The sequence below is a fragment of the Tigriopus californicus genome, chromosome 11, assembly GCF_007210705.1.
Source record: "Tigriopus californicus strain San Diego chromosome 11, Tcal_SD_v2.1, whole genome shotgun sequence".
NCBI lineage: Eukaryota > Metazoa > Arthropoda > Copepoda > Harpacticoida > Harpacticidae > Tigriopus > Tigriopus californicus.
This window is the reverse complement of record NC_081450.1, coordinates 15,280,657-15,299,863: the sequence shown is the minus strand read 5'-3', so window position 1 is coordinate 15,299,863 and position 19,207 is coordinate 15,280,657. Positions and strand designations below refer to the sequence as shown.

The window sequence follows — 19,207 nt, the reverse complement described above, 5'->3', positions numbered from 1 at the left end:
CCCATTTGAACTCCAATGAGTTCAGCAGGTTTGCACAAGGTCGAACAAGTCCAAAGATGTTTCACTAGGAACATCACAGGAATGAGAGAGCTCTCGTATTGGGAGAGACTAGAAAAGTTGGGACTGTACAGTGTTCAGAGAAGGTACGAAAGATATCTGATACTGTACGTCTTCAAAAGTATCCATGATCTTTGTCCCAACCCAGGATTTAGGGTCAATTCTAGTGACCGTCGAGGCTTAATGTGCGTATTGAGAGCACCTTCAAGTCCTCGAGAATCCAGGCTGGTTCGAACAATGAAGTTCACTTCTCTTCTTTCTTGGGCTCCTTTATTGTTTAATTTACTTCCCTCTAATATTCGTAGGGAATACGTATAAGTTGTTGATACGGTAGCATCTTTCAAGTCAGACTTGGACCAATTTTTAGATAGCATTCCTGATCAACCCTACATTCAAGGACTAGCTCGGTCTGCCAACTCAAATTCGTTGGTAGACCAAATATCATATAAAGATTGAAAGGTGATAAATAAACGAATTGTAACCTTTCATTTTAATAGTTTAATAGTATTACATTCCCTGTAGTGGTTAGAAAAGACCGTGAAAAACCAAATCAAAAAAAATAAAATTAGAATGATCGGCTGACCTCACTGTCGTACTCTTCTAATACAGGGCTCGATCAAACCCATAACGGTAGGTGCAACTCAACTGCTGATCTCTTTTTTGCAGACTTTCCCCAAGTAAAAGAAAAGATTTAAGGAGCAACAACGAGAAGAATCACAATCTTTCATTTTAATTATGCCAGGCTTTACATTCTTTTTATCTTTTGTGTGGTGAAAACCCAAACCAAAAACACATTTAAAAAGCCACTGGCTGAGGAATTAATTTTTGATTTGATCATACTAAATAAGAAAGCCCCAAACCGACAACAACAAGTCAAGGATGTAAGCAGATAAGGATAATGACAACAAAATGACTTAAAAAGTCCTGCAATGAGGAAAGCAGTACCCAAAAGTCGAAAAAGAGTCGAAAAAGTGGATCAATGGTAAAAAAAGTGGATGAATTGAAAATTTGTCGAAAACATTTCTTTTTTTGACATATAAAGTTAAGAATTTTGTTTCAGGTTTTCTCTTTTTTTTCAAGGTCTAGTAATAAGAGTTTAAAAGTATTTACAAAAGGGAACTCCAACGCATCAGGAATCAGTGTGAAATAATTGGTCCAACCGGCATCACTAAAACCAAGGGAATAAATCAGAATGTTTTTCTTATCGGTAACAATCGATTTGAAATGGATGATGTCACACTTATTGAAACTACCCTACCACCTTTGTGTAACCAAGCTAAATTTAAACTACGGCCTTGCCATCGGTAACAGAACGCAAACAGTTCAGATTTCGTAATACCTGGTCATTCTTTTCATTTCTTGATGTACAGTAATATTTTATTGTCAATAATCATTGATGAAAATGATCTCCTACAGTGAGGTGGTTCTTCAACATCAAACCAACCAATTCCCCCAATGTCATTTTCAAGTAATTGTTAACTGAGAGTTGCAGCTTTTTTGAGCAATTCATTGGATCTATTTCATAGATTAAAGGGATCATTAAACTAGCTATTCGTCATGGTAAGTGACCAGATGATTTCCAATAGATAATGGGCATCCTCAAGTACTGTATATATTTCAGTCACAAATCTTCTTGGCTTGCATTCTTTCGCACATTACCCGTCGAGGGAATTGATGTGTTTCCATGAATTGTTTCGGGTTACTAAAATTGATTTCGAATGAGTTTGAATGCCTTAGACGCCTTGTTCAACTTGGTTCCAGGTCAAGTCGGTAAACACGGATTGGATTAAACCTCTAAGGTAGATCGCAAGCTTTCGGCTTGCGGTTGAAGTTCGAATGACCAAGTGATGCCTTGTTTTGATTTGCGGTTTGACATGTTCTTCAGACTTCCGCTACTTTGTTATAAATAGAATGCTTGCAGAGGTCTGCTACTTGATATGGATGCTGTTTCATTGGTTGTCCAAGCACACAGTTAGGGAGTTAAGTATTTTGTTTTCTTCAATAGGAGCTTAGGAAGTAGGTTTCATTCCTGAATGATGATGCTAATAGGCGGTGAAGGATCGATCAAAGTTATCACAGATTCAGGAGGATCGTCCAACTCGGGCGCAGGGAAATCATCAGAGTGATGACAAGGCAGAAGATCTTGGATTTTTGGCTATTCGGACTGGAGCTCACCAATGGAACTGAAACAGAAGCATTGTCATCATAAGTTCAATCTTCAAGTTGAGCCTCGGTCTCGCACTCCTCACCGACAAAGACCTCCGAGCGTTCCCGCTTCAAAGCCTCTGGCAATCGGATGGTCTCTATTTGGTGACTACTGCCCTGAGACATGCCTTGGATAATCCCATCCTCGATCTCGCCTACGCACTCAATCCTGATCTTCCCGTACTTGAACAGATTCATGTGAACCGTGATGTTCAGGCCAATTCTAGAGCGGTACAACCCATTCTTGGAGCCATGCCTCAATGGAAATTCTTCTTCGCTCTCGTGCTGAAGCAGAGAGAAGGCAATGATTATTGATCCGGATTGTTACTACCCAATCGAATAGCTGAAATTTACCTCCTGGTCGTTGATGAACCATTTCAGACTGGTGGGCGGGTAACTTCGAGGTGAAGTGCAATTCAATTCCAACCTCTCGCCCATGTGATACTGTCGGAGACCGCCAGAGATGACTGGATCTGACTTGGGAAGCTCTGCAATGGGTCCAAAATACACAAAGTTAAGATTGGCACTCTTTGGCCAACAATGCAGATGTTTACTAGATCCTCGAAAATTAAGATGCTTTTCCTGTCCGTTGACGTACACACTGTTCTCATACACGTACAGTAATAGACAATAGTAGCAGTAGTAGGGAGCAAAGTCAAAGTTGAAGAAGCCACTAGTCAACACTAATTTCAGTCCGGATCATTACGTGTGGGTGTGGATGTTTGAGTGAGAGAAAGAAAGAGAGAGTGAGTGAGGGCGAGATCTCCCAACACCTTCTTGCAACCTGACACGACTCTTTTGTGATGCCATGTGAACACTCGTCCCGGTCGTAATTCATTAACATAAATTAGTTGGACTGGGACTTGAAGAAACCTTGCATACTGCAATATCCCGGGGTTACTGTGACGTTACTTTTAGATTACCCTGAGGTTATTCATGATCAAAATAAGACCAAGTATAATATGCCGTTGGTACTTCCTCAGGCTATTTGTTGGCTCTGCGTTCAAGCTTCAATCTTAATAAGTGTAAAGACAAAGGCAAATGCAAAGTTCTTGGTTCATCGTCACATTCGTAAGTGCTAAGTGTTTTGTAGGTTTTTGTTTTTTACATGTTTCAACTGTTTTACTTCTTCTAGGTATTTTACGAAAGGTTTTGGTGTCACAATAAATTCAATGAATAGCTTTTTGGGGTTCAAACAAATCAAGTCTACAAATCTGTGCAAATCAGCTCAGTTTTGTCAATCAAGAACCAATACGTATACATAATAACAGACATCAACAGACATAGTCGTAATTTTGAGCCAGAGAAAAGTACTCTCATCTCCAAAAGCAAGATTCAAATATCTCGTTTTCGATGACAAGTGATTTTTACGCTATTTCATGAATATTTTTGGCTGTTGCTCCAACTATAAGGGGTTGTAAGTGATTAAGGGCTGGGATGAAAGTGTCCATATTTTAGGAACGAACTTTTTTGGCGCAAAATATTTTTGGCGAAACATTGCAATCATTTTTAGAGTACTTGCAACTTAGGTTCTGAAATTTTCATTTCCTAAAATTCACCCAAGCTTGTAAAATAGTGCCAAATGTTGTTATTTATTTAATTTTCCTCTCTTTAGAATGACAAACATTGCTTCAAAGTCTGAACTTTGTTTATAAATTCTAAAATTTCCTAGTACTTTGAAAAAGAAAATTTTCGCCTTTCTTTCGCCTTGAAAACATGAACAGTTGAGTTCTTTATTGCAATTGGGAGAAATTACCCGGTCCCGAGTATTTTCAACAGAACTCGAGTTCAAAAATCAGCAAATCAACCTTTGAAAAATGATTGCAGTAGCATTGTTTGGTGTAATGAAATCAAGGACCGACTGGAATTCAGATTCGAAGAGTCCGGCTATACGTAATCCAAGACTTAAATCTTAAAATGAAAAGACTCGTCCTAAGACTAGTAATAACGGAGGACAAAGCCTGCCAATTATAGCCACAATTTGTCACATTCCGAAACTCAGAAAATTGAAATATAGCCCAAAGAACTCAATGGGTTTTGACCGTGCTAAAGGTTGAACAATTTAAATTTTGCATTAATTGATATATGCTTTCATACAAGAAATGAACCTCAGAAGCACCGTGTTTGCTTACACAATCACATATATACTACCCAGCCATTCAACTGGTACAGATTACATGGATGTGTTTTGTCGCAAACGTACAGATAATAATATAATATGGTTTATGCAAAATAAGATTGGGAATAGCAAAAGAAGGCCATGACGAACAACGTTCATATTCTTGAACCCTTTGCTTGAGTGTGCGTGGGAAATCATTGAAAATTATCCTCTTTGGCCGGATCAAAATCAAACAGTCTTTCTCCAGGGTGCATCAAAATCAAAATTTATTTTGTAATCTGAACTCCAATGCTGTTGAATATGTTTTTGTTCTTTTGTTCTCTCCTTAATCGACATACTGTCGCTTTATTATACGAGTACATACGACGTCGGTACTTGAACTCTTAGGCCAAACGGGATGAGCTGTCAAGTTCCAAATTCACACAGCTCGTTCATTGAACGCCCTGTATTGTTTGCTCCTTTGGCTGCACATGTGAACAAATGCGTGTACAAGTATCTGTGAGTTTCTTGAACATGAAGGGGGGGAGGCAGCTGTCCTATAAATAAGTTATGTTTTCTTTCAAATGATAGCCACGATGATCGGTGGTTGGGAGTGAGGTTGTTTTGTTTGTGAGTGGTTTTGGGGGCTCTAGGGTCTTCGAAAGACTCAAATGAGCACCCACCACAAGGGAAAGTAACGAAAAAGGCCGAGCGAGCGTTCAGGCTTCACCCAAATAAGAACAAGAAGGAGAAGAAGCTGAGAAGTTTCAAATTATACAAAACAAGAAACTAACAAAACTTTGAGCCCGTCAGCTAGGAATAAAAAGCTGGCCGCCAACTCTTTCGAATAGGGTTACAAGATTTGGTTAGGCTCTTACGAAGAAGAGGCACCCTTTGATCGAGTGGTCAAACTTCAATCGATTGCATGCGGCTATCAAGATCTCATTTCCCAATACATAATAGGAACGAAAGCGATGACTCGGAGTCTCAAGCTCAAGGAGTCAAAAATTATACGAAGCGTGTATTCCTTCGTCATGTTGTCAGTTTCGTAATCTGAAATGAAAAGGTTGCCATCGGATCCCTCAAGGCTATGATTAACCGCTCTATAATATACAAACAGTTTGAAGTTGAAATCAAGGGACCAATTACGTTTCTTTGACGGCAAATACTAGCTAGGATTTTGGCTTCAAATGGAATATGATGATGATTAGAAAAATGGAGACTAAGGATCTCAAGGGCCTAACCCTTGCTGTTCCACTTGCTCTTTCAATTTACTCAATAATAGTCGTCTATTTACGAAGTTAACCAACGAAAAGGAACCTGATTTGGGAACGGTTTTGGTCCCTGTTCTGGAACAGAGCATAGGTCAAATCTAGTTTTGAGGTCTCTCTTTCCCTAGTGGTGGACGTTTTTTCGGACCTCATTTGGTGCCTCTGCTCCATGTGAGTCTGGGAAATCGCCCCAAGAGTTCTCCTCTCAATCTCCTTTGGTCTTTGGCCTTTGCTGAGGTCCGACCTTTTGGTGAGGAGCTCAGACCAAACCGAGCCGCGGAAGTTGCTACAGGCTTCCCTGCATACCGAACCCTGATCGGAAACGGATGCTCGAATGTCGGTGATGGTTTTCTGGTTCCCGAGGCGAGAATGAGGAACTTAATTAGTCATGAATAATTAAGAGTGACCCGCCAATAACACTGTGGACATGCGAAAAGGGAAATGAAGACGAACGACAAGAAAACAAAAGTCCGGTGGAAACCCCTCAAAAGAAAAGAATGGTAATTACAACCCTTTAATTCTCGGTCCTTCACAGAGAATTGTTAAAAGTGTTTTCAATTTCTCGCTAGACCTTGTTCTAGAGGTCTAACTAAGGGGAATACGAAGAAGCAGGGATCATTAGACGAGCCAACCATGAGTCCACGACGTACTCGTACTACATGTAGACCAGTTAAAGGAATACACATTAGAGCTCAAGGCTATTGGTTCATTTCACCCTTGGCTACATAGTTAATCACCACAGGAGTCATTGATTATCGGCGATGCGCTTTTTATAACCTTTACTTACAAGAACCGAGACCTATTGAAGCTCGCTAACGTTTGTTGATCTGGACTCGGCTGCGTTTTTGGGAGCCACTCATTATTTGTTCCGCGAACTCGATTTTTGTAATATCAATTTCCTCAGGACTCTGGATGATCCGCGGCGAGGTGCTTCATTCCCAATGAAAAGCGAGGGTGCTTCGAGAAACCAAAAATCATAATTCTCTGTCCAAGTGGACACCCCATGATTGATTTGGACAATTTAGTTAATGAGGCTGTGCCCATTTAACGGGAATAGAGACAACCAGGCTAGCTGCCAGCAAGCAAGTGGCCAGCCAATGAGCGGAAAGAGGCAATCAGTTATGGGCTTGTCCGTACGCATGTAGGTGGATTCTAAAAATTCATGGACCCCTCTCACTCACTCTGAAGCTTCATTTAATTATTCTGAAGCATGCCGTCAAAACTTGCAATTTCTAGAACGAATGGAAAGGTAGCGGACGTCCACTCTAGGAAATGAATTGTCTCAACTTTCCTTGATGGACATTTGATTTTCATTTCGAAAACCGACCTGGCCAAGAAAGGGCCTCCCCCCCCCTCGATTTTGTACCTTGTTCAAAGATTGTAGTCCGCAATGACTTCCTACGACTACGAGTTGGTGGGAATGAGTGCTAATTAAGATTGTTAATGACGAAAACATGTTTTGCTTTAATAGAGGAGCCTTTCAACCTTATTGAGCCAAACCATATCATAGCGACTACTATTTTCGCCGATAATGCAAGTATTTACTGAGGCATAGTATATTTGGCACTTTGTGGTCTGTTGGTGTTAATTTTCAAGCAGAACTGATGCCATTGGATTCGATATATCAATTTCAACAGCAATGTCATTGGTGAGGAATAATGAGAAGAGTGAAGCTCGTTTTACTTGCTCTCGTAAATAATCAAAGTACTAGTCCACAATAGATTCCATTTGCTAACTCTGCTATTAAGACGCAGATAATAAATAAGGAATATGTCACCTGAATATTTCTTATCAACGAACGTCAAAAGCGTACTTTGTAAGAACCCCTAAAAACACGTTGGCAATTATCACAAGATTACAAAGTTCAATCCTGCACATCTCGATTATTAATCGACTCGCTTTCACTTGTCAAACTTGAGAGTTGACCTTCAGCTCAAATCAGTAGAGGGATAGATATATCATCTCTCGAAGCCCGCCCATAAAAACAAATTAACGAAATGGATATAGTTTTCGATAATGTGTGCCTATCCTATGGACGAGGTAAGAAACGGTTCTCAGCCTTGAAGGGCGTTTCGCTACGTGTGGATCGAGGAACCATTTACGGCTTGGTGGGACCCTCGGGCAGTGGAAAAACCTCTATTCTATCTTGTTGCTTGGACCTGAATCAACCAGATTCCGGGAGTGTCAGCATTGCCGGGAAAAATCCGGGCGACCAAGATTTAGGGATTCCTGGACCCACGGTGGGATATATGCCACAAGAGCTCTCAGTTCACGCCTTTTTCAACCCGCGTGAGATCCTTCACTATTATGGACAGATTTTCAACGTCCAGGAATTGGACTCTCGGGTGACAACGGTTTTGGGGTTGCTCAACCTGGATCGTGACGGTTTGGAGCAACGTCAAATCTCGTTTTTGAGTGGAGGACAGAAACGACGGGTGTCCTTGGCTTGTGCAATGGTTCATAATCCTCGATTATTGATTCTGTAAGTATGAGCCATCACTGACAGACGCCTGGATTTCTGCCTTCATCATTACTGCCGTTCTTGCTTTGAAGTGATGAACCAACAGTTGGCGTGGATCCTCTCCTACGCAGAGCGATATGGACCGAGTTGAATATCTTGGCGACGAGTGGAACCACGGTCCTCATCACCACGCATTATTTGCAAGAAGTGGCATCTGCCTCAAAGGTGGGATTTCTGAGGGACGGTAGGATGCTTGTGGAGGATGACCCTCAGAAGTTGATGTCCCAAAGAAACGAAACCTCCCTTGAAAAGATATTTCTTGACCTTTGCTTGGTTGAGGATCCAAGTCCATCTTTACTTAGTTTTTCCGTGGAAAGTGGTGATGCTTTCGAGCTCAAGCCTTTGTCATGTGGTTCAGCTTCGAGCTTCGGATCTTCCAATAAGCCACAACCAACCCAAGAACGGGAGGAACTAGTTGTCAACCCCTCATTCGGTAGTGTTTTGAAGCCTCTCATTCGTAAGAACATGAAGATTCTACAAAGACATACAGTCCTGTTGTCTTTCCAAGCGATTCTACCACTTTTAACTTACATAATGTTTCTCGTATGCATTGGAAGACCTTTGCATGGTCTAGACTTGGGAGTTGTGAATGAAGAAAGTGCATGTGACCCTCAAGAAAGAACAAATTTGACTTGCCTCTCTATGGACCTTCAAATGGTCTTAGATAGAGATTATAGCTTGGGTGAAGATGTTTCGTGCCATGTGATAGTCAATTTGGATCCTCACATATTTCACTTGAAGCATTTCCAATCGTTTGAAACTGCCAAAGAATCTGTCATTCTCGGGAAAGCCCATGGATTTGTGCAGTTTCCCTCCGACTTTTCGATTGGGCTTGAACAAAGAATTGCCACCCTCATCGACATGGACAATGTTCATGGGGTGGATATTTTGAACCAGGCCAGAATCTTTGTCTACATGGACGCATCCAGCGTGAAAGTGCTAGCCTCCTTACAAGAGCACCTTCTATTGAGCCTGCAAAAGTTTTTCCACCAATATGGTGAATCATGTCACCTGGAACCATTGATCAGGATGGTTTCATCCCCTGGGATTGCACTTCATTCCCTGAATCCCGAGTTTCGGCACAACGATTACGACCTGTCAGAGCTGATGTTCCCCGGGATGATGACCTTACTGCTTAACCTTCTCCCTATGGCGCTCACAGCAGATCAGCTGATGACCGACAAGGAAGCAGGGTTGCTGCTCAGAGATTTCGTATGCCGAGTTCCATTCTCTGCTGTCATTTTCACACAAATCATCTGCCAATTGGTGGTGGTCATCGTTCAACTGGTGTCGTCCTTGATCTTGGTGGTCGTGTTATTCCCAACAACTTCTTTTGGAGTGATACTCTTTGCCGGGTTTCTCTTATTCCTTCAAGCATGTTGTGGCATGGCTTTGGGAGCGTTTATTTGCTCATTATGCCGTTCCAGGGACCAGGTGATCCAAGTGGGAATGGCAGTGGTCATGCCAGCCTTTATTGTTTCTGGTATTCTATGGCCAAGATCCACAATGCCGCAAGTGCTTCAAGTGATATCAGCGGTAATCCCAACTACATTTGCTTGTGACATCATGAAGAGCATCATTCTCAACAACACCGTATTGGTCAATGGCCTTTGGAAAGCCATTCTCTTACCGTTGGTTGGCACTGTCACTTTTTTCTTTGCTTGCCTTTTCATGGTTTCAAGAGTGGGCATTAAATGAGAACGACCCTTGATCCTTCGTATTTGCTCTCCGCACTCAAGGCATTTGGAAAGTTATGTCGATATTATTAGGCTTGACCTTGTCATGTAACATCATTGACGAGCCTCTACATACAGTAGATGGTTTTTTCTCGTTCTTTTGGTCAGATTTACTTTACTGCCGTCTAAAGGCCTCATCCTTCTTTCCATGCTCACAACTATTGTATTCCTCATGCTTTTGTTCCCGCATCACATGTTTAGCAAGACGATCCTATTTCAGGGAAGGAATCAAAACCATCTTATGACCACTCACATCTTCGTGCCAAACAAACGCAATCCCAGTCTCTAGACTCGAAATTTGTGCGACATTTGTCAATCAGTAAATATTGAAAGCTTATCCCCATTACAAAGAGCGGGACACACATCTTGCTCTCAGAATGACCTGTCAGTCAGTGAAGAAATCGACCAACATTTCAGACCCGGCGTATTCTCTCTTTCTCACATTTCTGCTTTCCTATCCTCTGGATGCTCGAGGGGATAATCCTGCCCAAGTTTTGGGGCTCTTGTTGAGGTTGGAAAGGTTGACTCTTGTGGGTCCTCCTTGTCGGAGCGGATTTCCGTTACATGTGACAGAATCCCTGTTTGTTCTCCTTTCAATAACGAGCTCGGTCAATTTGCTAGGCTAAATCTGAGCTAACTAATGAGAGGTTGCCACTCGCCGAAATAGACGGAAAGAAACATGTGGTGTTAGGAAAAAAGACAGTTGCAGATAGTGTCTGCTTGTGACATATTTTGTTTAAAAAAAAAAAGCTTTTGATCAAAAGATATTTTATTAGTGCAAAGCTCAGCGCATCCGTCTTCCGCCTTACTTTTCTGACTTTCAATATTGAATGCAAAGCAATTTATCAATTTCTGTGGAAAGGCATTATTGAGTGTCAAGAGTGGCCTTTGTTGGCCTTTTGAGCGACCGGGCGGGCCACAAGAGGAGGATTTCGTGTACCCCAAGTGAGCAAAAACTGTCAATAAAGTCAGTAAGAGCACGGCAACCAACGACTACAATTTGATAGACAGAAAAAGGTAACAAAGGTTGCCAGTCCCTGGCCATAGAAGCCCCCTCTCTCCTTAATGTGTAGATCTTCAGAGGAGGCTTTTTCTGAAGAAACAGCCTTTCCAGATTGTTTTTCCGTACTAGGACTAACTCCTCGTTCGATGTGCAATCTCTTCCTGTGACTAGCTGCCATACGTCCACATCGAAAAAGCATGCAATGCTATCCTTTCAAAGTGGAACAAAAAGGCTGAAGAAATGAGGTCCCTCTTTTAACTGACCAAAAGTAGGGTTCCACCACTCCAGCTTCTTTGCCATCTTCCAATTTCGTAAACCTGCTTGGTTCTCCTTCGAAGAGCAACCTCGGAAAAATACCCATTGCAGGTTGATCCTAACCAGCTAGGAAGGCTTCTTCGGCAATATTGAATTTGCCCTGCAATTTCTCTAGAGATTAAGTCGACATCTCCTCCTAAAGTAAGGAGAGCCAAGTGAGTCGCTGGATGTTACAGAGCTCTTTATGTTTAGATAGTCCAGACTGAGATTGGATCCCGAGGTTGTGTTAGATTGGGAGCTATTTCTGTAGGAGTATAAAGCCCTTTGTCTTTATGTCTATTTGTGACGTCCATTTGTATTTTTTGTGAAAAATGTTCCGAGGGATATTTCAAGATTGCTAAAAAAAACTCTTCTCTAACACCCAATCAAGTGCGTATTATCATCTGACTCAATAACCTCGATGATTGCATTACACTCCAAGGGTAGCGAGCTTTACAATAGCCGAGGAAGCAGTGAGGGAAGATAGAGTGAGAAGAAATTGACCCCAACTTTCGGAGAGAAGAAATGCCTTCATCCAAAAGAGAGCTTATAAGCAAGAGGAAGAGAGAATCCATCATTTAGTACGGGATATTACTCTGCACCTGCTTCAATTATAGTGATTAGAAGTGTATTGGAAATGGCCCTTTGAACAACATCAGCCCCAAAAAGTTCCCGCTCACCATGAAAATGAAGATCGAAGAGCATCTTCGCCTTACAGAGCAACGTTCAATTTTCCGTTTGGGTGGCAGTGGTCGTATATTCCAATAATGGTTCTTCCGCCCGCCTTCAAGGGTGATGGGTATTCTTAAAGCAAGCTATCCTCAAATTATCTTGATGTCCAATGACAGTTCTTAGGGGGAAAAGAGAAGATCCTTTTTCCTCCCGTGTCCCCACTGGGTCCAGTCGGACCACAGTTCGACCAGAGTTGGACCAAAGACCAAGTGGGACAAGTACAGAGTCCATGAGTCCCCAGGGTCGATTTTGGCCTGACAGTTGCCCAAGATTTGCGGTCGGTCGTGATCTTGGTTACAAAATGCGAAGAGACATCTCGGACCAGGAGTCGGGAATCAATTTGCCAACATGAAACCATATCCTCTATCCATTTTGCTGACTCCGACTCGGTTTAGAGGAAGAGGATAAATGAAAATCACAATTTGCTCGGGAAAGTAAAAGAAGGTTCCAAAGAAAATTGTTAAATGTCATCAAATTTGCCCCTTCCATGCCAACCTTTACGGACTAACGAGGTTATCAAATATTAAATCGACTTGTCGGTAGCTGGCAGCAATGATGATCATCGTTATAGGACAAAAAGATGGCAGAGCAACAAATTCCACAAATGCAAATGACAACACATTGTTCTTTAACAGGAACTAGTACTTGACATGTTGCGTGGCTCCATGTTCAATGGAGGAGTAAGTAACCTACATACATTCGTACGCTACAAGAGTATTCATTATTCCAGGGATCACTTCATTTTCGCTCTCTCCAGGGTGGGAGGCTTGGATAGAACTGGTCTCTAGTAGTAATGTACGGGGTTGAGGTCCCTAGTGCCAAAAAAGCGCAGTACCTCGAACCTCGTCGTTCTTCTTCCCAACCTGATGTTGATGAGATCCTTTGGGATCGCTTCCAAGTTTGGCCATCAACTCCATCTACCTTCTGGAGAACACAAGGTTCATCCATCCCCTATCTATGCTCCCTTTCACTCTCTTGCCTTGCCACGGAGAGCTAACTTGATAGTGCGAGTAATAATAACAATTCGACCGTAATCTTACAACCATGCGATTCTTCAGCTCCAGTGCAATATTTAAAGAATTACTGCTGGAACATGGATCTTCATCAGGAGCACAGAAGTGAAAAGTCTCTCGAGACGAGCCAGTCATTAGTTAGGGCAACAAATCATCCCGAGTGTTTTAGCCTTTCTCAGGGTGCCAAGGGAGTGTCTTTGATGCGCAATCAACTCCCGAGCATACTGACGAGCAGAGCTCGGTGAACTCAATGAGGTCGGCGAGCTCGGGATGAAAAGTGGAACCGCTCGCGTCTTTTTCTTGTTAGGAGTGCCTTCGACAAGAAGCTTCATGAAGCATATTCCGAGTAGTCGCGTAGTCTCATTAATTGCAGTTGAGTGCAAGTTTGGAATGCACTTCGGCGTGCTTGGAACTGCATTTCCGAGACTTTTCGGATTTCTCCCGAGAACCGGGATTGATTGTCCACTGTAGTCCAGGTGTAACAGAATGAAACAAGATTGATTGGGCTCGAGTTTGGGCCCATCTATTATCTTGCCAAGTCAGGCCACCGCTCACTTAGCAATTGACTAAATGATAAGTGCAACCGATGAAGCTAAGCTGAAGGGTGATGTCCAATTCGTACTAATAACAATAATCCCGACTTCCCGTGTCCAATTTGCAAATCTGGAGGGAGATCAATCTGAATGTGGGCTTCAAAAAGGCTGTCGAGCTGTCAGACGCCCGCTTACCGCAAGTCCGCAATTGGTCTTGTTGTATCGTCAATAAGTATTACTTCCCGCCCTCTCTTTGGACTTCTCGAGAGGTTTAAAGGGACAAAAAAAAAGCCCTCAATCCCAACAGAACTAGTCTACAGAGAGACCAGAGGTCCACCGACCTCAACCGACCTTACTCGTCGGCCAGTCAAATGTGAGTTTTTGTGGCGTTAGGCTTTTCCTCACCGCCTACCCTTCTGGCCTATCCGATATACAATAGACCGTGTGACAAGAGGCTTTAACGGGATTACCACCGGATTAGTGGTGAACATGGAGGGCAGAGGCAGGAAGAGGATCAGCCGGAAAGTCTTGTGTTCGTTCGCCTCATTATCCTTGGCAAATCAATTGCCAATACGTTGTCACCAGCTTCTTTTTTTGTGCTCAATTTTGAACCCGGGGAGCGATTTACTGTCGACCCCCGGAAGTGAATCAGTGTGGCCATATTTGATGAATGGGTCTTTTTAACGTACCCCTCCCTCGCTTCCGTGGGCAAAGTTAATGCCCATTCTGATTGAGTTCATGGCCAACTTTAGTGGAAATTTGTTCTTTCAAGGAGGGGAAGGAATCCGTGAGTTTGTTCGTATCATCTCGGGAAAGTTTTCCACATATTGGTCATTTCCCGGGGTCAGACACACTGAACCATTGTACTCTCTCCGGTGTTATGGATGAATGAGCACCAGATCGAGGTGGAAGAGCCAAATTGCGACAGCCAGGCGAGGATCAGATTGGATTTCGAGTTGTTCCAATGAACGTCTTTCAGAGACGGAAATCAGAGGGAAACATTAAAATGGAGAAACCCGATGGGTATAGCTTGTGAGAGCTTACAGAAAATCAATAGAGCTTGTGATGGATGAGGAAGGAATCACATTCGATCGCTACCGATTCCAAGAAGATTACAACACTTCAATCGGGTCGACATAAGTCATGAGCGACCCGTCACTCGGTCTAAATTTGAGAGATCCATGAGGTGAATAGGTTTTTCCGAGAGGTTACGGTTAAAGTGGCCGATCGGTCGTGACGGGGCGCAGAAGTTACAAATGGTTAAGCAATCGGCCAATGTCATGTTTAATTAGTAACTTGCCCTGATAACTTGTGTTTAAATTCCTAGGAACAATGTCGTGGACATTTTTCTCTACGTAGCACTGGGCAAGATCTGAGAATGGGAGATATGAAGCCAGAAGCTTCAAGAGATTTCTGCCCGGTCCCATTAATACAACCCGCTACATTACCTAAAACAACCATGTTGGCTTGGAGATTTTTGGAATCGAAACCCGGATTACTTTTGGCCGTGACCTCACATCGGTAAGTGCCCGTGGTATTCAAGGACACGCGTCTCAAGAGCACTCGTCGAATATTGGAATGGCGCATCTGAAATGAAAGCAATTGCAAATCGAGTCATCACGACGATGATGTGGCATTAGATCCACCCACGAATGTCTGATTTATTCGCGTCCATTTTAGGTATGTAAGAAAAAGTAAGAAAGCAATTCGTACCGCCACAAACACCCCTGGGAGTTTGTAGGTCTTGGCTGGCGGATTCCGACCGGGTTGAAACGAGTAGAACTCTCGCATCCCTCCCAAGTGGTCAATATGATACCATTTGACCGACTGGAGCTGCTCGCGAGCTTGCAAACCAAACGCACACTCCAGAACGGCGTCTTCTTTCCGATCCACAAAACGAGGCACATTGAAATGAGTTATTTCTAAGGCCGCACACCAACCTAGAAAAGAAACAACCGCAAAGAGGGATAATTCAATACCTAATACCTGTGCAAACGGACAATACATAAAGTCTATTTGGTCCGGACATTCTCTGTCACCTTTCAAGTCCATTAGAATGGCATGTTCCAGGTTCCCCAACATTCAGGTAAATTTCCTGCCCTTTCTCTGTGGTTCTTTTTCTCCCCCCCCCCTTTTCCTGTTCCACAGCCTCTTGGTAAAAGAAGCAAGCACTACATACTGTACTTACACATATACATTCACAAGCAATGCTCCGTGTCTGTAGGAAGTAGTGTCCATTGAAGTAACCTTTTCGTGAGTGAACCCATTTCTCCACGTCCGAATTTTGAATAAGGTGCCAAATTTGTTTTCATGGGAGTTCCCTCATCCATCTTGAATCTAGCGACTCGACCCCCGAGCCAAAGTGGAGGAGATGGGGTTGCTACTCCCACTGGCCTTCTTCTTTCAGTCCTTCACACACAAACACACACACACACCATCACGGACACTTCTTACACTTCTTACACAACCAACAAACTATCGCTAACGTGAAGTCCATTCAGGAAAAAAAAGAGTCCCCAGAAAGGCTGGTTCGAGCACACAAGTGGAAACACACACTTCTGCCATTTCATGAGATAAGGCTAATTCAATACTGAGCAAATGAAACATATTGAGAACGTATATTCATCATTGAACCGTATCCTTAACAATACAATCCAGCTTAGAAAGTTGAGAGATAGAGTTAATGGTTGGTCGTTGACACTTCATTTGACGAAAGACTTCTTCATTGGACCAACACGTGATTTATGGACCCGTTTCCGGCGTCATTATCTTGAGCTAGAGATATTGCTCAATTATTAGTCTGGCTGCTCTAGGGTAGAGGAACAACCATAGATCAAAATCTTTATCACGATCCCAGAGTGATTCCATGTGGTGGATCTGGTGTCTCAATTTTGTTCCATGGAATCGGTTTCATAATGGAATGACTCAAAATACTCTTGGTCGTCATTTGTGTAGCCATCGGCATTGGCAAAAGCTTTATGTTTGGCTCGCCATCGGAGGATAAAGCGCAAACTGAAACACCCACAGAAACACGCAATTGAACAGATTGTCACCACGGATCCAGCGATCCCAACGAGGACCATAGCCTACGTCCAATACACAAGATAGCCTGAGCAACGTCCATGGCGGATCCAATCCGGATAATAATTGGCCAGTAAGATGATTCCAGAAACGGCGAAGACCCCTTCCAGGAAAAGTCCCACACTCAAACGAACATGGTGGCAACACGTTTGAACATCAGAGTCCTTTGAATAGTTATGAACACGGGATAAGATGGACTGTCCGAGTTTGTACAATGACAGAAAGCTTCCCACTCCTCCAGAAAAGAGAAGAAATGTGGAGAACGGAAGATCGCAACCCTTGTGAAACCACCAACTCAGCGTGATGGAGATGAGATTGAGCGCCAAATTCAAACTGGCGAAGATGCTCCAAAACCAGAAGTAGTGAGAGTGTTCTTCCAGATGTCGTTGGTTGAAAGGAGCGATCTTGAAGTGCACGTCAGATTCATGTTTATTAACCCATTGGGCCATGATTAGCACAAGTTTTGCACTAAAATCTTATCAGGGATTAGGTGATCGGGCAGTGACGAGAACTTGGCAAACAAGTCGAGGAATAAGATAAGAAAAATCATTGAAAAATAGGACATTCTGATCAAATTGAGCAATCTTGAGGAAAGAAGAAGTTGAGGGTTTCAAGCGAGGGCTCTTTTCCAATACAGAGAAGGCTTGATTGAGAGAAGAAATGGGAGCCATTTACTGCGCGACTGAGGCTATTGTATGCAGTGAGGAAATGATCCTGAAATTGGACCTGATTTGTCAATGACCCTTTCAATCGAGTTGGATGTCAGGGAACAAATCTCAATCCGTTCCAAATGAAGGACCCAGCGATTTACAAAGAGGAATTGGGCTCAAAACAAGGCCAAAAACCGGCTCTAACCAAATGATTTATCTCGGAAGAGGGCCATTGGGCCAGGGGCCTCTTCGCTGTCCATTTACTCAGTACAACCCAATCCCCATCGGACCGTCACTCAGTAGAGCCAAATATGTACGTTGAAACAGCAACCTTATGGCTTAGTCACTTTCCATGGGAGTTTCATTCTCGTCTCTCGTTTAACTAGATTTGGTCAACGATGTGCTCATGATTAAAAAAAAGCTTGCATCTTAAGGACAAACGAAGCCGTCTCGAAATCTAAGCTCGCTTTACTAAAAGTTCGCATTCAGTCATTCGAACAAAGGAAAGCATGTTGTCTTAGTTAACGAATCAATTAATCTACACTGCATTTTTGATCCTGTTCCAACTCGAATTTCTCATTTGTTCATGGTTGTCCAAGCTCTCACTAGTCACATCATCAGTGTATGAATTCATTGTCAACTTTTGATGAACATTAAGTTACAAGTTTGTTACGCACTCCAAGAATCCAAGAACGGACTTTTTCTACTTTGTTGAGGGAATTTGACGGGAGAATTATATGTGGTATTCTTACTTACTTTGTCGTGTTTTACTTGGTCCTAATCAACGTTTACCTCCTAGCTTTGTTGAATGTGCATCTAAAAGATTTCATGAGAATGAAAGACTGCATATCCATTAATTAATAATGATAATAGGATAATAATCTAAATAAGTTGAACGTAACTGATTGATGTCAGAATAGTAATGGCGCACGAAACACATCTTAGGATAGGTGAATAAAAACTGAACTCTATTCATCTTTCAATTGAATAACAAATGTCCATACGAATCAGAATGGCAAATGACGAGCAGACATGGGAAAACAGAGTCTTGAAAATCCATTTTCACCAAATTTTCCTTGTTCAGAAACCAGTAACATAAACAATTGACCATAAATCGTAAATGAGAGAAAGTAAAGCAAAATGTTCCTTTTTGTCCCAAACGAGAAACCAAGAGAAAAGCTACAGACTAATCTTTCACGTTTTGACGAACCACAGGGTAAAAGAACAAGTTCAATTGTCAAGCACCAAAAGCAGCTGCCGTTGTTTAAGACTTCGGAAAATAACACCCCCCCTCTGTCTTAAATGAATCGATCTCGGACTTTTCACCTCACTTTCAACTTTATCAATGCCATCCAAACCTGCACATATGGACGAATTTTTCAAAGGTGCTTCTCTATACCGAACATTTTTCAACGCACCTCAAAAATACGCACCGATTGATAATTCTCGTCACGAAATCAAGCTACAACAAATTCATTCTCAAACCGGAAACAGAGGGTGGTCAATTGAAGGAGGTTCAATGGCCCCGGCGTTGGTAATGAAATGTGTTCAAATCTTGATCGAGCCCAATTGTGGAACACTTACCTTGAATGGCACTGAGCAGAAAAATGTGTATCCAAGTCATCCTGATCACTGGCGCTGGTCCCGGTCAACGGGTTCGACTAGCACTGTGATTCATCCAGCCCTCTCCCGAGTGGAACAAGAAAAGTTGGGGACAAGGGATTGTCTGTCAATCCCACACAACGTCTTCGGGTACTTTTAGACGTTCCACAGAGAACTGAACATTGCTTTCAGAGCGTAGATAAGTGCCGTTGATAGTCTAGAAAGGCTTTAAGTCGACTGAGTTTGGAAAAATCGTTCAAGAAAGAGCAAGGCAATATTCGTAACTGTTAATGTTTGACTTTCGTTGGCTTTCGTCGAGGGGCTTTGGCGAGTGTGCCTCGCGTCAATACGTAAACACGTGCTTGAAGGCTGGTCGTCGGGGGAAGGGGACCAAGAATCGTTGCGAGATTT

General features: G+C 42.6%; 2 protein-coding genes across 2 annotated transcripts; one reads left to right on the top strand and one right to left on the bottom strand.

The window, feature by feature from the left end:
- Positions 1 to 1,644: 1,644 nt before the first annotated feature.
- On the bottom strand, positions 1,645 to 19,202 carry LOC131890324 (uncharacterized). Its single transcript, XM_059239652.1, has 6 exons — positions 18,779 to 19,202; positions 15,177 to 15,403; positions 14,912 to 15,050; positions 2,617 to 2,750; positions 2,307 to 2,547; positions 1,645 to 2,240 (listed from the first exon to the last, which is right to left on the bottom strand). The coding sequence occupies exons 1-6, from the start codon at positions 18,816 to 18,818 to the stop codon at positions 2,131 to 2,133; spliced, it is 891 nt and encodes a 296-aa protein (XP_059095635.1). The 5' UTR covers positions 18,819 to 19,202; the 3' UTR covers positions 1,645 to 2,130.
- On the top strand, positions 7,265 to 9,863 carry LOC131890319 (ABC transporter G family member 20-like). Its single transcript, XM_059239640.1, has 2 exons — positions 7,265 to 8,113; positions 8,185 to 9,863. Exons 1-2 carry the CDS (start codon positions 7,629 to 7,631, stop codon positions 9,848 to 9,850), a joined length of 2,151 nt encoding a protein of 716 aa, XP_059095623.1. The 5' UTR covers positions 7,265 to 7,628; the 3' UTR covers positions 9,851 to 9,863.
- Positions 19,203 to 19,207: the final 5 nt, after the last annotated feature.

What these genes read in the sequence shown, in the direction of transcription:
- LOC131890324 (XM_059239652.1), bottom strand. Translation starts at nt 18,818, where the DNA reads ATGACTTGGATACACATTTTTCTGCTCAGTGCCATTCAAG. An exon ending in TCCCAGGGGTGTTTGTGGCG is followed by an intron (nt 15,051 to 15,176) that starts GTACGAATTGCT and finishes CTTTCATTTCAG; the next exon opens with ATGCGCCATTCCAATATTCG. An exon ending in ACGCTCGGAGGTCTTTGTCG is followed by an intron (nt 2,241 to 2,306) that starts GTGAGGAGTGCG and finishes CTTCTGTTTCAG; the next exon opens with TTCCATTGGTGAGCTCCAGT.
- LOC131890319 (XM_059239640.1), top strand. Translation starts at nt 7,629, where the DNA reads ATGGATATAGTTTTCGATAATGTGTGCCTATCCTATGGACGAGGTAAG. An exon ending in AATCCTCGATTATTGATTCT is followed by an intron (nt 8,114 to 8,184) that starts GTAAGTATGAGC and finishes CTTGCTTTGAAG; the next exon opens with TGATGAACCAACAGTTGGCG.